Genomic DNA, 14,962 nt, shown 5'->3' on the forward strand with positions numbered 1-14,962 from the left:
TGCCGCCCTCGAGGATTTCATTCTTGAAGTCTTCAAACTTCTCGTAATCCTCGATGGCCCGATCTTACGCCCGACTAAGAGCTTCTTGGGAGGTCTTCACCTCTTCCTTAGCGAATGTCGACACTGCATCGGTCAGTGCCAACTTCAACTCAATGGCTCGATGCCTCTCCCACTCACCCTCCAGCTCGTGGAAACAATCATCGCATTCCCTCAGGAGCCGATTGATTGTGCTCTTCTTCCTCTTGATCCGCTCCTCTTGGGACATGACTGACTGTTGAGCCGACTCCAACTCGACTCGAACTGACTCTAGTTCGGTTTTCATGCAGAAAATCTCTTTCTGATACTTCTCTTCCCGCTCAGTTGCCACTTGAAAGCACTCTACAGTGGCAACTTTGTCAGCATTTACGACTGTAACCTTCCGATGGAGATCTGCGATCCTCCAGTACCCTCTTTCCAATGCCGACATGTTGTGCGCCAGTTGAAAAAAAGAAAGAATGGTTAAAAAAAGCAGGTAGAAGAGGTGCAAACGAAAAATAGATTACCAACTTACACTGAGGATTGTCGAATGAAATAATGAGAACATGTCGGCCACGGTCCGACTCTTCCTATTCTCTCGATCAAATGGGAGAAGAACAGCTTTTACAAGCTATTTCGCTGGTGTCGGGTTCGCCAGGGTTGACTCACTTGACGGCACTTGAATGTTGCAATGCTCCACCCAGCTTTTCGGAGCCTCACTACCAACTGAAGCTTCTGGTGCCTTCCCTCGCTCCTGGGCAGACAGTTGATCAACTAGAGCCACCATCCATTTGGGCATAGGAGGTGCCCGGGATACTGTCAGCCCCTCATTAGCCGGCTCTGAATCAATGATCGCGACGGCATCGTAATCGCCTAGTTGCCTAATCGATGAAAGAACTCCAACTGGTGGTAGGGCCACTGGAGCCGATAGTGCAACAATTGCTTCTGTATGGGCCTCAAAAGCAACTACTGACAGTGCTTCGATACAGGTCTCAAAGACTGCTACCAACGATGTGTCAGGCTGACTCTTCTTCGAAGCTCGAGATGGCCCTGCACCAGCAGCAAGCCTCTTCTTGATGACGGCAAACCATCAGATTTCATCTGCTGAAAGTCGCATCAAAGATCGCATAGCTACAAGAAGAAGACAACAACAACTCAGCTACAAATTTGAAATCAGATGAAAAAAAAAAGTACACTATGCTATACCTACGGCAAGCACCAAATTAAGTTCAACATTGTACATAGCCTGCTCTGTCAACAGCTCCCATTACAAAGGGACTACCATGTCTTTCAAATGTAGGAAATCTTTTTGATTGACGACATCGACTCGGCTGTGATCATTCGAGCTCACTCTCGATGCACCCCAAGAAGTCAGAAAATCCCAAGGCAAAGAAGAAGAAACAAAAAAGAATTTATTCTTCCATCCATAGATGGAAGAAGAAAGACCGGAGATAAAGGACAGACCCTTATCGGGTTGAAGAACCACCAACTCTTGGCCCTAAGATGAGGGCGAACAATGAAGAAAGCACAAAGGAGAGATGGTCTAAAATTGGTCGGGATCATGTGGCACAACAAAACAAAACTGATAATGAGTCGAATGAAGTTCGGAGCCAACTGGGTAAAATAGATCTTATAATAATTAAGAAGATTCCGAACAAACTCCGAAATCAAGAAGCGAAGATCAGCTCGAAGGTCTTCTACATAGATCACTACGTAGTCTGGAGGAGGAGAATTTATCCGACCATTCGGACCAAGTGTAAAAAGTTGAAATTGCTTCAAGATGCGAGATTGCTCCCAGAGCTGAAGGACATTGTATTCGGACAAGGAAGATGCTTCCACATCCAGACTCAAAGGAGAATTGTCAACCAGATTATCTGATCGATTATCCCGAGAGGGTTCATCTTCCCTAATTTTATCCTTGCCTTTCCTACTGCTACTAGCCATCAAAAATGGCGGAAAAAGAAATCAAAGGAGATAAGAAAAGGAAGGAGGGAAGGAAGGAGAGGCCTAACCAGAAAGCTAAGGGATGCCCTGAAGACCATGGAGACGGGGAAGAAGAAGGTGAGACAAAACTCTTAATGGCCTGAAAGCTCTTGACGGTCGACACCCATGAGAAGAACTCTCAGGCTATTAGAGTTGCAGTAGAAGATCCAAAAAGAAGAAGAAAGCGATCTTATATATATATAACCCATCAACAGCCGTGATGAGCTTGTCTAAATTTAAACTTTCTCAAATTCTGACACATGGCAACATCTGGACTAACCATCAGTCAGACCTTTCGACGCACCGACCACCTGATTGAGACACGTCAGCACTATCCGTGTGAACAGTCAGGAGCCAATAATGGTCGGATGCATGGTGACAACTGATTTGTCAGAATCAAATCGATCGGATTATCCGATCGCCTAACTAATTGCAACTTTAACAATCGTCTCTTCGACTAGACATGCTAATGATGATTGCACGACCATTAAAATGACAAAACGGCTAGAGACCTTTCGATTATCGAGGGGATCATTAATGACTGTAGCCGAAATGACCTCAAAATCGGGGTTCGAAATGACACGTGGTGATTTTCTTCGTCCAACATATCAAGCCACGTGTCAAGTCATGTATCAAGCTATTTTTTGGACTTGGGAGTGGGAGGCAACTGTTAGGACAACCGGACTTGCTCCCTCCCAATTCACGATCGACCTTCCGTCTATGTGTCGGTATTTGATGGTGGATCATTAAAGTTGGACCGCCAAACGAGTTCCGATTCGACTACAACATCTACAATCGGCATCATGGATCATAGCCGACTGTCAGTCAACAATATGACTGATTGTCAATAAATTTTGACTGTCTTTCCAGACAACAGCTTATCTCAACGATTCGATCAACTGTATGACTGACACACAGTCGGCATATCAGAAACTGCCAGTGCAAAAAGCGCGTAACGGCTATATATCGTGATTATTAATGGGTATTAACTATCTACCCCACGATCATATAGTGTCGAGATAAGTGGAACCCCACGTACTTAAATATCACAGACAGTTACACGCAAATTGCTTATATAAGGAAAAGATAAGGGAACAGCAAGAGTAGGACATATAGGGCTGATACTCTGTCAAAGTATATTTTCAACTATTCTGCTCACCACTCTCTGCTGACTTAGACATCAGAGGATTTCTGTCGGATACCGCTTCGATCAATATGGATTTATTTTGCAAGTCATTCATCATCGAACTCAGACATATTTAGAGATTGGCCATCACAACTCACATGTAACAAAAATAGGGTCTGCTGTCTCATCTTTGGCTAGCACACAGTGGACAGTGAGGTGGCGCTTGTATTGGCAATTTGCATATTTCCTCTGACAAAATTGGATCAAGGTCCCATGAATTGTTCGATTATTGAGTTTGTTCATTTGAGGCAATCACATGTCATATAAAAATTATTAATTTTATTATTAATTTCGTCCTCCAGCATAAAAGATTTATGCTTCATTGATTTGCCGCCCTTGGGCCAAGTCATCCGAAAAGGACCCATGGCAAATACGAATCTTTCTTTCGTTGGCCAAATAATCTGGTCCATAAAAGCCAATGCCTGAACTTGCACTCATAAAATATTGACATGATACCCCACCTGGCATTGCCGGGTCCAGAATATGAGCCGGTTCCTTTCAGAAACACTTCAACATGCTGATGTGGCAAAACGAATGCAGCTGCCATATCACCAAGTACAAGTGCGAGTGGAATTGTGAATCCGAATCCTATGCTCGTGCTGCCCTTCATCATCGCGATCGTTATCAAGCATTCAAACCCTTCGTCTTCATCTCCATCTCCTTGATTTGGCCTGCTGTTGCTTTCCTCTCCTCTCCAAAATCCTCTTGCACGTCGATATGAGATCATATCCCCTCTTTCTCTTATGTAGTTGTTTCATTGGGTTGCACTCGAGTTAGGTTGGATTGAATACAATATAGATTAAAAATCCGTCAATTCCAATATGATATGTATATTAAAACAGGTTAAAAATCTCATTTTGAACTTGACCATTTTATTAAAAGCCTACGTGGATGTCTAGATTCAAAATTTCATAGAATTTATGGTTTGGACCAAGACTATCAGCTAAGTCACATAGGATTAGACGTATATTAATTGAGATTTTTTTTTTTCTCTCTTATAGGATTCGGGTGTCCCAATCTATCCATTTTTTTGGGAATTTTTAAAGATAGATCTAGCCTAGTTTAATATAGTTGGTTGTGTTGGCCCAACTCATAAATCACATTTTTGGGCCAGACATCTCAACAGGCCTTAAACTGTTAAACAGACAACTTAACCCAACCAACAACAGTTTGAATCAAGTTAACCCGCTCCTAATTGCTGCCCTCTTGTTGACCTCTTCCATAACCCAACTATAGTGATCTATTTGACAAATGAATCCACATCTAAATCTGAGAGATCTAAATCCTTCCCTCTAGGATGGTAATGGTTAGGTTGAATTAGGGTGCAATTAAGCCAATTCAAGTTAATTAGCTAAAGACTTAAGCTCGACACGATTTAAAATATTCAGACTCAAAATTCGACTCATGATTGATCGAAATTGACTCAAACTCGATTCAATTAAAAAGAAATAATAATCGAGATTGATTCGAATTGATTCAAATATCAACTGAGCCATACTTGAGCTCAAATTCGAGCTTGAATTCAAGCTTTGTTCATAACTTCAAAAAATATGATAAAAAATTATAAGTTGGATCAGATTTGAAAAATATAAATATTATATTTTTAAATCTTAAATTTATATATATTATAAAATATCATATTATATATATATATATATATATATATATATATATTATTGGGTATAAAATACCTCCCAGCCGAAGTTCGTGACAGGAGTGACCCTCTGGGGATCCTACCGACTTCCGACCTCCGACGACATCTTTCCGAACCTCTCTGGCGGCCGAGCCTCCGCAACACTCCCAAGTTTTGCCGACGGATAAGCACCCACCAGCGTCGATCAGATTCTTCGCAACGGATGGACTCCACCCAAGTTTTCACGATGATCGACTACCTTCTAGACTGCATCCGGACTCCTACGGGAGCCGGACTTAGTCCCCGACTCTGGCTGCAGGAAGACTTCGTCCGGACTCCTACGGAAGTCGGACTTCGCCCCCGACTTCAATTGCAGGTAGACTTCGTCCGGACTCCTACGGGAGCTGGACTCCGCCCCCGACATCAATTGCAGGTAGACTTCGTCCGGACTCCTACGGGAGCCGGACTCCGCCCCCGACTTCAATTGCAGGTAGACTTCGTCCGGACTCCTACGGGAGCCGGACTCCGCCCCCGACTTCAATTGCAGGTAGACTTCGTCCGGACTCCTACGGGAGCCAGACTTCGCTCCCGACTTCAATTGCAGGTAGACTTCGTCCGGACTCCTACGGGAGCCGGACTTCGCCCCCGACTTCAATTGCAGGTAGACTTCGTCCGGACTCCTACGGGAGCCGGACTCCGCCTCCGACTTTAATTGCAGGTAGACTTCGCTCGGACTCCTACGGGAGCCGGACCTCGTCCCCGACTCCGGCTGCAAGAAGACTTCGTCCGGACTCCTACGGGAGCCGGACTTCATCTCCGACTCTGGCTGTAGGAAGACTTCGTCCGAACTCCTACGAGAGCCGGACTTCGCCCCCGACTTCGACTGCAAGAAGACTTCGTCCGGACTCCTACAGAAGCCGGACTCCGAGCTCCTACTGCAAGCGACTCACTCCGAGTTTTCACTGCAAACGATCTACTTCAAATTTCTACCACAAGCGGTCCGTACCGGATTCCCACCGTAAGCCTTCACCCGAGCTTCCATTATGGACAAATTTCTCTCGGATTTCTATTGCAGACAGGCCTTGGCCGAGACTCCTCGACAAATGATCCCCATCCGGGCTTCTACGGAGATCGGACTCCGACCGAACTTCTATAAGCGGGCAAATGCCGTGCTCACGGAATCCAGTAGCTGGATCCCTCCGGCGGACGAACCTCTCCAGCACCATCCGACAAAATCGGGCTACGCCTGCGGGAAGCCTCTGACTGAGCTCCTACGGCAAGTGGTCCTCGCCTGCCGCCTTAACGCCCAAGGCACCCAACAGGATTTGCAGCATCCGAGCTCCTCTCAGATGGGTAGCTAGCCACCTCTCTCCGCCAGACACCCCAACCGAACTTCGACCGATAGGCCTGGACTCCCTGGCAGGCCGCAGTAATGGCCACGACTCTGCTCCACTTCTTGCAACAGATTCCATGCAGCTCCATCACTCCCTGGCAGGCCGCAGTAACGGTCACGACTCTGCTCCACTCCTTGCGACGGATTCCGTGCGGCTCCATCACTCCCTGACAGACCACAATAATGGCCACGATTCTGCTCCACTTTCTGCGACGGATACCGCGCGGTTCCTCCATCCTCTGGCAAGTCGCGACAACGGACGTCACTCCACTCCCCGCAACAGACTCCACATGGCAGGTCCCGGTGATGGCCACGATTCCACTCCACTACTCTTCACAACAAACTCCTCCTGACCCCAAGCGGCCCACGACCAGACGGCTACAAATGTCGCTATCAGTCTGTTGCGCCCTCCGCCTATAAAAGGGGGGACCCCAGATACGTTATTCTCTAAGCTCTAATTTCTATCCCAAAAACTCTGCTAAAATTTTTGTTCGAGCACTCCATTCTTGTTGAGGCAGAGAACTGACTTGAGCGTCGGAGGATCTTGGCGGAGCAACCCCAACTCCGGTTTAGACTTCTTTTGCAGGTCCCGACGGCGACCATGACTCCCTCGACTCCAGCTTCTCCGATGCAGGCGGATTTTTGCACCAACAGGATTGGCGCTAGAGGAAGGGCCTGTGTCTTTGCAGTCCTCTTGTTCTTAAAGGAGCGCTCAACGAGACCGCCTCCGATCATCTTTTCCGGCATCCGCTCCTCCTTCCCCCACTAGGTCTTTGCCCGATGCCTCCCCGCAAAGCATCCACACGGTGATCAACGACCTCCGCGGCCAGATCTCAGGCTCTGGCCTCACCTCCAGTTTCTCAGCCTCCCCTCCCTCCTTCAGCAACGACGGTTGGCGCGGAGCAATTCGACCTACTGGTGCAGCAGGTCAGAGGTCTCACTGAAGCTGTGCAGGCCATACAACAGCAGCAGCAGTCGCAGGCATCAGTGCGACTGGAGAGAGCGTCATCAGAACTCCAAAATCTGACGGTAGGACGGGCCACTTGGGCCAGCCGTCCTGTCTTTCCCAGAAAGATGGATTCGTGGGTGGAGAGCCCTCAGTCAGATCACGATTCCACCCCTGAAAGATCTCTACCTCCATTTTGCCAGAAGACCCTCAAGACCCATAGTCGAGAGGATTTCCTGGATCGGAGGCTCCAGGAGATGAACCGGCGGATCGAAGAACTCCGCCACGCTCCCCCCGCTTATGGTGAGGACATTTGTACTGACCCTCTCTTTTCTCAAATGATCATGCAGGAACCGATCCCGCCAAACTTCAAGCTCCCTCAATTTGAAAGCTACGACGGGACTGCGGACCCAGTTGACCACTTGGAGGCTTTCCGGATGATGCTGCTGCTTCATGGCGCGCCTGACGCCATTCTATGCCGAGCCTTCCCATCCACCTTGAAGGGAGCGACGAGAAATTGGTACTCGACGCTGAAGTCGGGTACCATCTTTTCCTTTGATCAGATGAGCCATCAGTTTGTGGCTCATTTTATTAGCAGCCGGCGTCCCTGGAAGGGTTCGGAGTCCCTCATCAACATCAAACAGAGGGAGGGGGAGTCCATTCGGGCCTACATCAACCGTTTCAATATCGCCGCGTTGCAGGTCCGGAACTTGAACCAATCGGTAGCGATGGCCGTCCTGAAAGGCGGCCTTCAGAAGAACGACCTTTTATTCTCCCTGGAAAAGAAGTACCCCAGGGATTTTGCTGACCTGTTGGCTCGGGCTGAAGGGTACGCCCGAGCGGAAGAAGCCTTCAAAATGAAGAATGAGGAGACCGCGAGAGAGCGGCAGGCGGGAGACTCGAGCAAGCCCGCAGTCGAAAAAGAGCCGAGAGAAGCTCGGCCACGTTCTCAAACTCCTCCCAGGCACAAGCGCATCCAAACTCCCCGAGCATGCAGGAAGGGAAGCCCGGAGCATCGGGCTCGGTGGGGCTCTCCCCCAGGAAGATTCTACAGCTATGCCCCCCTCAACGCATCAAAAACCCAAGTGCTGATGGAGGTCAGAGAGCAGCTCCCAAGGCCAGAGAGGATGCGCACACACCCCAGAAAGCGCAATCCTAACAAGTTCTGCCTCTACCATCGTGACCACGGCCACAACACGGAGGAATGCATCCAGCTCCGAGATGAGATCAAGGAGCTTATCCGACGAGGTCGACTCGATAGGTTCATTCGGTGCCAGCCTGAGGGTAGAGAAGATCGGCCAAGGGCCCTGCCGCAGCCTGAGCCACCAAGGAGGGAAAAGCAGCCCAGAGATCGGCCTCCAATTGGGATCATCAACTCCGTTTCTGGAGGACCTTGACAGGAAGCAGACCTTCCACAGTCTTAGGGTTTGAAAACTTGTAAATGTATTACGAACGATCCCGCTTTAAATCAAGATTTCTTTCAGACTTGCACATCTTTTCTTTTTTGGAATAGACTTGTGACGACAGGGGACGACCCCATCGGACAACAAAAACAAACCCCAATGTGGGCAAGGTTGAAGGCTCGGTTATTTGTAGACCGGATGGGGGAGAGGCCATACAGGCCCATATGCACCCCCACAGCCATGTTAGGGACAGGAGGAGAACCTCGCCCTAACATAAGCAAGGTCGAAGGACCGGTTATTTATAGACCGGATGGAGGGAGAGGCCATACAGCGCCCATATGCACCCCCACAACCATATTAGGGACAGGAGGAGAACCTCGTCCTAACATGAGCAAGGTCGAAGGTCCGATTATTTGTAGATCGGATGGGGAGAGAGGCCATACAGCACCCATATGCGTCCCCACAGCCATGTTAGGGACAAGAGGAGAACCTCGCCCTAACATGAGCAAGGTCGAAGGCCCGATTATTTGTACACCGGATGGGGAGAGAGGCCATACAGTGCCCATATGCACCTCCACAGCCATGTTAGGGACATGAGGAGAACCTCCCCCTAACATGAGCAAGGTCGAAGGCCCGGTTGTTTGTAGACCGGATGGGGGGAGAGGCCATACAGTGCCCATATGTGCCCCCACAGCCCCATTAGGAACAGAAGGAGAACCTCGTCCTAACCTGAGCTGAAACCGATCACATCATAAATAGGGGAAGAACCTCATCTCGACACCAATTAAGGTCCGATCATTCGAGACCCGACAAGAAAGAAGAAAACCTTCTCGGCGATCCTTCTACGCTACTGCGACTCTGTAAAAAGCTAGGGAGAACCCTTGCCTAAAAAAAAAAAAAAAGAAGAGAAGAAGAAGAGAAATGTGTAGGAACAGCGGCGGGCTACCCCAACGAAAAATGGAGGCCGAACTACACTAAAAGCACAAAGGACCTCGTCTCTGTGAAGAGGGAGGAAGAGAAAGTAAGATCTACGATCGCGAACAAAAGACAAATCGACGCGGCGATGGCTAGGAACCTCCAAGCGGCATCGACACCGAACCAGTCAAAAGCACAAGAAACTCGATAATGGTGTCCTAATGCAAAGATGAACAAGGAACCTTCAAACAACATCGACATCATACGGGACAAAAATGAAAGAAGTCCGACGCATGACAATTCAACACGACGTATGGGTAAGGTAACAAAGACCTTTTTATTTCATTAGCAAAATATGCGTTATAGAGCCTGGAAGATCGAAAAAAAAATAACAAAAACAACAACGACAACAACAACGGCGACAACAAACAGACAAGCGGCAAAAGAAGACACTTAGAGGGACGAAGGACAAAAAGAGCCCTAAGGAGGCCCGACTTCCTCCGACTTTGAACTTTCGGCTTCGACCCTCATCAGGGAGTACCTTAAGCGCTCGATTTCTTCTTCCAATTCCTTCTCTCTCACAAGCATTTTCATGTATCTCCGATGAAGCTGCTGGCTTTCGTTCTCCGTCTCTCAGTGCCTTTTTCTCAGGACCTCAAATTCTGCCTCTGCGTCCTTGACTGCCCGCTGCTCGTATACCAGCTGGATCTTCAATTGCTGCAGTTCGGCCATCCCCTCTCCAAGGGCGATAGATAGCTCCTCTATGGTTCTTCTCAGGGATTGGAGTTCGTCGGAATCCCGAACGGAAGCAAACTGAGCTCCTTCAGCTAGCTACCTTTGAAGGCGGGCAACCTCGTCGGTCGCCATCCTGAGCTTCCCCCTGTATTCGTCCACCTGCCTGCACCAGCCGGCCCGGTACGCGTCATAGCTCGCCTCGACATCCTGGAGCTATTGCTGAAGGTCGGAGAACTTCTTCGAGCATTCCCGGTCGCAGTCGGCCTGAGCCGGAAGCCGGGACGAGCTTCCTTCCAACTGACTAATCCTCTCCTGTGCAGCCGACAGCTCCACTCTGAAAGAACTGATCTTGGCAGCTTGAGCCCAAGATCGGTCACTGGCGTGCTTCTTGTGTTCCTCGAGCTCCTTCTCGAAGTTCACTTTCCTCCGACTGTACTCCATGATCCCCTTCACGTGGAGGTTCCGAAAGCGGGTGGCCTCCGCGGTGGCTTCAGAGTGGCTCTCCCTCAACCTGCGAAGCTCGCCATCCATCTCATTCGACCTTTTTGTTAAATAATAAACTTTCTTCTTCAGACGTTGGATCGTGGACTTCAGCAAAATTCCCTGTGGCAGGAGAAGCGCTTCGGCAGGACACTGCCATCGGGAGACAAAAGCGTCAAGGCGCATCTCATTGCAGAAAGCAAAACAAAAAAAAGGGGGGAGCAGAGTGGAGAAGCCCTCAAAAAGGAGAAACTCAATTTTATTGATTGAATGTTTCTTAAAGACAAGCGGGAAAAGAAAAATTACAATAAAAAAAAATACAAAGTCAGAGGTCTCAGACCTCTGAAATAGGAGTTGGGAGCTCGGTGTCCCCGGAAAGGGGGCTGCGGTGGCAGTAGCAGTGGGAGAGGGACCGGCTTCATCTTCAGATGCCTCGCCCAAGAAGCTGAGGTCGAGCTCGAGAAATTTCTTGACCACCTTCTCTTGACAGAGCTCGAATCTTTTGATGAATGCTTCTTGACCGAACTTGACGTTCAGGTCCCTCATCTCCGCAAAGGCCTTGAACTCCTCCACTGCTAGAACCCTGACCTCCGAGACCAGGATCGAGATCTGCTCCACCAAATTTGCGACTTCGGCCTCCGCCTTCCTCACCGTCTCCTCTGAGGTCTGCTTTTCTTTCTCCAGGGCCTGCTTTTCTTTCTCCAGGGTTTTTTGGAGGGTGACTACCTCGGCTGCCTTTTCTTTGAGGCGAGCAACTTCGGCCCGGCGACTCTCCTCCGCCTGGATGGCGTCCCTCCTCGCCCGATTCGTCGCCTCGATATTGGCAAGGAGCTAGTGCCCGATCTGCAAGGGCGGCTAGGAGGTCAGAATGGAGGTTGAGAAGCTAATTAAATGAAGGTGTGAAGGGAAGGAGGGAAGTGAATCTGTTTACCTCGAGAAAGGATCCTAGGGAGTCCCAAACCCGTAGTTCGGGATCGACGCGATCAATCCTCTGGATGACTTCGGGCAGGATGCAGCTGTCGATCAGTCACCTTATCATGTCCCTGTCATTAAAGGGATTCTCCCCCGACTCTCCTTCGGAACCAAGGGACTCTTCGATGGCGGCTCGGCGGCTACTCACCCTGCGGGCCACCGACTGCCTTCTCCTCTCTCTCTCAACCCCTGGCACCTCCTCGAAGCGAACCCCCGAAGTGGGAACCTCAGCAGGAGAACTCCTTGAAGAGGCCTGGGGAGCCGGAGGTTTGGCGTCTGAAGGAACGTCGGCCGCGAGGGCCGCCTGGGCAGGCGTGGCCGAGCTCGTCTCCTCTGTTCTGGCTTTCTTTGCCGATTCGGAGGTTGCGACGCTTTTCTTTTGTGGGCCTTGAGACCCCTGGCGAGCATCCATGCTGCTTCGGCGTCCATTCTTAAAAAAAAAAAAATCAGTGATGGGGTGAAAAAAGAAAAAGTGGCACACAAAAAAAAAAAGAGAAGAAGAGCAGGAGAAAAGAAGAGGAAAGGAAGGATGGGATATTCGTAGGATCCAGGGACTCAAGCCGATGTTGAACAAAAACTGCTCCTTCAGAAGGTTGGGAAGGGAAGGAGCCGAATAACCAAGAAGCCTTCGGGCGGCCTGAAGGTCGTCCTCCCCCAGGCTAGGTGCCCGCGGACAGAGTCCCTCAGGGAGCCCTAAGGGGCAATCCCTGCCTCAAGGTCGGGCAGTGGACAAAAAGGTACTTTCCCTTCCAGTTATGGATTGAAGAGGGAGCACCTTTCAGCAACCCCTTCTTGCCAAACTGGGGGAAAAATACCACTAGTCCTTTGTCGAGGGTGACGCTTGAAGGTGTAAAAATATCTAAACAAAGAAAGAGATGGCTGAACATCGACTACATGGCAAAAGGAGAGGAACCCTATCAGAAACCTAAAGGAATTCGGCGCGACTGAAGCTAAGAAAATATCTAAAAAATGAAAAGGGCGACGATGAAGGACAGAAGCAGAAGCCGGAGCCCAGCACGGAAGGCCTCCTGATACAGGCAGAAACGGCCAGGTGGGGGTGCTAGCCCGATCGGTGGGATCAGAAAGCTCCAGATCGTACTCCGGAGGAACTCCATACTGAACCCTTATCAGTAAAAGTTCATCCGGAGTCAGAGAACAGGGAATGGCACCCGACGCAAAAATTGGGTGAGGCCCAGCCCTAGATGTGGGTTCGTCTACAGTGTGGGGTTCTGGAGAGCTGAGGCGGACGAACTCCTGGAACCACTAGAGGTGGAGGGGCTGGAAGACATTTCAAACAAAAGCCCTAAAAATCTTGGAGAAATCAGGCGGGACAAGAGGCGAAAGATTTGTGGGGACCAAACCAGAGGAATGCGGCAGATGAAAAATGGAGGAGAAAGGGCATCTAGATGGCAAGAAGAGAAACGAAAGTTTTGTGACTAACCTAGATCGCTCTGAAGGATGCAAAGGAGCGAGGACAGGGATGACTCGAAGAACGCTTAGGGCCAAAGTGGACGCCAAAGAGGGTCAGAGCTCTCGGAGAGAAAGCAGACACCGACAGAACTTTCAGGCAGAATGAGACTCCTGAAGACGGAAAGGCGGGTTTAAATAGATCCTGGGATCCAGTGCTATAATGATCGCGGATCTCCCCAGACCGACCCACGTTCGCCACGTGTCCCACTCGCCACCGCAGGCGGCTAAAAGTGGCTGACAGCTGACTGAGCCATTACTGCATCGTACCTGAGCCAATGCTCCAGCAGAAATTTCGAAAGGTCCCTTCGGATCGTCCCAATTTGAAAAGACTCCAGCACGCGCGCATTAAATGCCAGAATATCTGAGGGTGATCGTGCACAGGATTCAAGGGGACAACTTCGGCTGTGAAAATTCCTCTGTACTTTCTTCATTCGAAACTCGAACTCGAAAGTAGGGGGACTGGTGTTGGATATAAAATATCCCCCAGTCGAAGTTCGTGACAGAAGTGACCCTCTAGGGATCCTACCGACTTCCGACCTCCGACGACATCTTTTCGAACCTCTCTGGCGTCGAGCCTCCGCAACACTCTCAAGTTTTGCCGATGGATAAGCATCCACCAGCGTCGACCGAATTCTTCACGATGGACGGACTCCACCCAAGTTTCCACGATGATCGACTACCTTCTAGACTGCATCCGGACTCCTACAGGAGCCGGACTTCGTCCCCGACTCCGGCTGCAGGAAGACTTCGTCCGGACTCCTACGGGAGCCGGACTTCGCCCCCGACTTCAATTGCAGGTAGACTTCGTCCGGACTCCTACGGGAGCCGGACTTCGCCCCCGACTTCAATTGCATGTAGACTTCGTCCGGACTCCTACGGAGCCGGACTTCGCCCCCGACTTCAATTGCAGGTAGACTTCGTCCAAACTCCTACGGGAGTCGGACTCCATCCCCGACTTCAATTGCAGGTAGACTTCGTCCGGACTCCTACGGAAACCGGACTGCGCCCCCGACTTCAATTACAGGTAGACTTCGTCCGGACTCCTACGGGAGCCGGACTTCGCCCCCGACTTCAATTGCAGATAGACTTCGTCCGGACTCCTACGGGAGCCGGACTGCGCCCCCGACTTTAATTGCAGGTAGACTTCGTCCGAACTCCTATGGAAGCCAGACTCCGCCCCCGACTTCAATTGCAGTATATTTCGTCTGGACTCCTACGGGAGCCGAACTTCGCCCCCGACTTCAATTGCAGGTAGACTTCGTCCGGACTCCTACGGGAGCCGGACTTTGCCCCCGACTTCAATTGCATGTAGACTTCATCCGGACTCCTACAGGAGCCGACTCCGCCTCCGACTTTAATTGCAGGTAGACTTCGCTCGGACTCCTACGGGAGGCAGACCTCGTCCCCGACTCCGGCTGCAGAAAGACTTCATCCGGACTCCTACGGGAGCCGGACTTCGTCTCCGACTCCGGCTGTAGGAAGACTTCGTCCGGACTCCTACGGGAGCCGGACTTCGCCCCCGACTTCGACTGCAGGAAGACTTCGTCCGGACTCCGAGCTCCTACTGCAAGCGACTCACTCCGAGTTTCTGCTGCAAACGATCTACTTCAAATTTCTACCACAAGCGGTCCGTGTCGGATTCCCACCGTAAGCCTTCACCCGAGCTTCCATTATGGACGAATTTCTTTCGGATTTCTGTTGCAGACAGGCCTTGGCCGAGACTCCTCGATAAATGATCCCCATCCGGGCTTTTACGGAGACTGACTCCGACCGAACTTCCATAAGCGAGCAAATGTCGTGCTCACGGAATCCAGTAGCTGGACCCCTCCGA

The 14,962-nt window shown here is 50.2% G+C and overlaps 1 protein-coding gene across 1 annotated transcript in view; it reads left to right on the plus strand.

The window, feature by feature from the left end:
- The first annotated feature begins 1,964 nt into the window (after positions 1-1,964).
- The window catches only part of LOC140857939 (uncharacterized), a 20,058-nt gene continuing 7,060 nt past the window's right edge, over positions 1,965-14,962 (plus strand). Inside the window, 2 exon segments of the mRNA XM_073257350.1 lie at positions 1,965-2,076; positions 3,725-3,804. Of these exon segments, the coding sequence (XP_073113451.1) occupies positions 1,965-2,076; positions 3,725-3,804 (192 nt within the window).

The sequence above is a fragment of the Elaeis guineensis genome, chromosome 5 (assembly GCF_000442705.2).
Source record: "Elaeis guineensis isolate ETL-2024a chromosome 5, EG11, whole genome shotgun sequence".
Classification (NCBI taxonomy): domain Eukaryota; kingdom Viridiplantae; phylum Streptophyta; class Magnoliopsida; order Arecales; family Arecaceae; genus Elaeis; species Elaeis guineensis.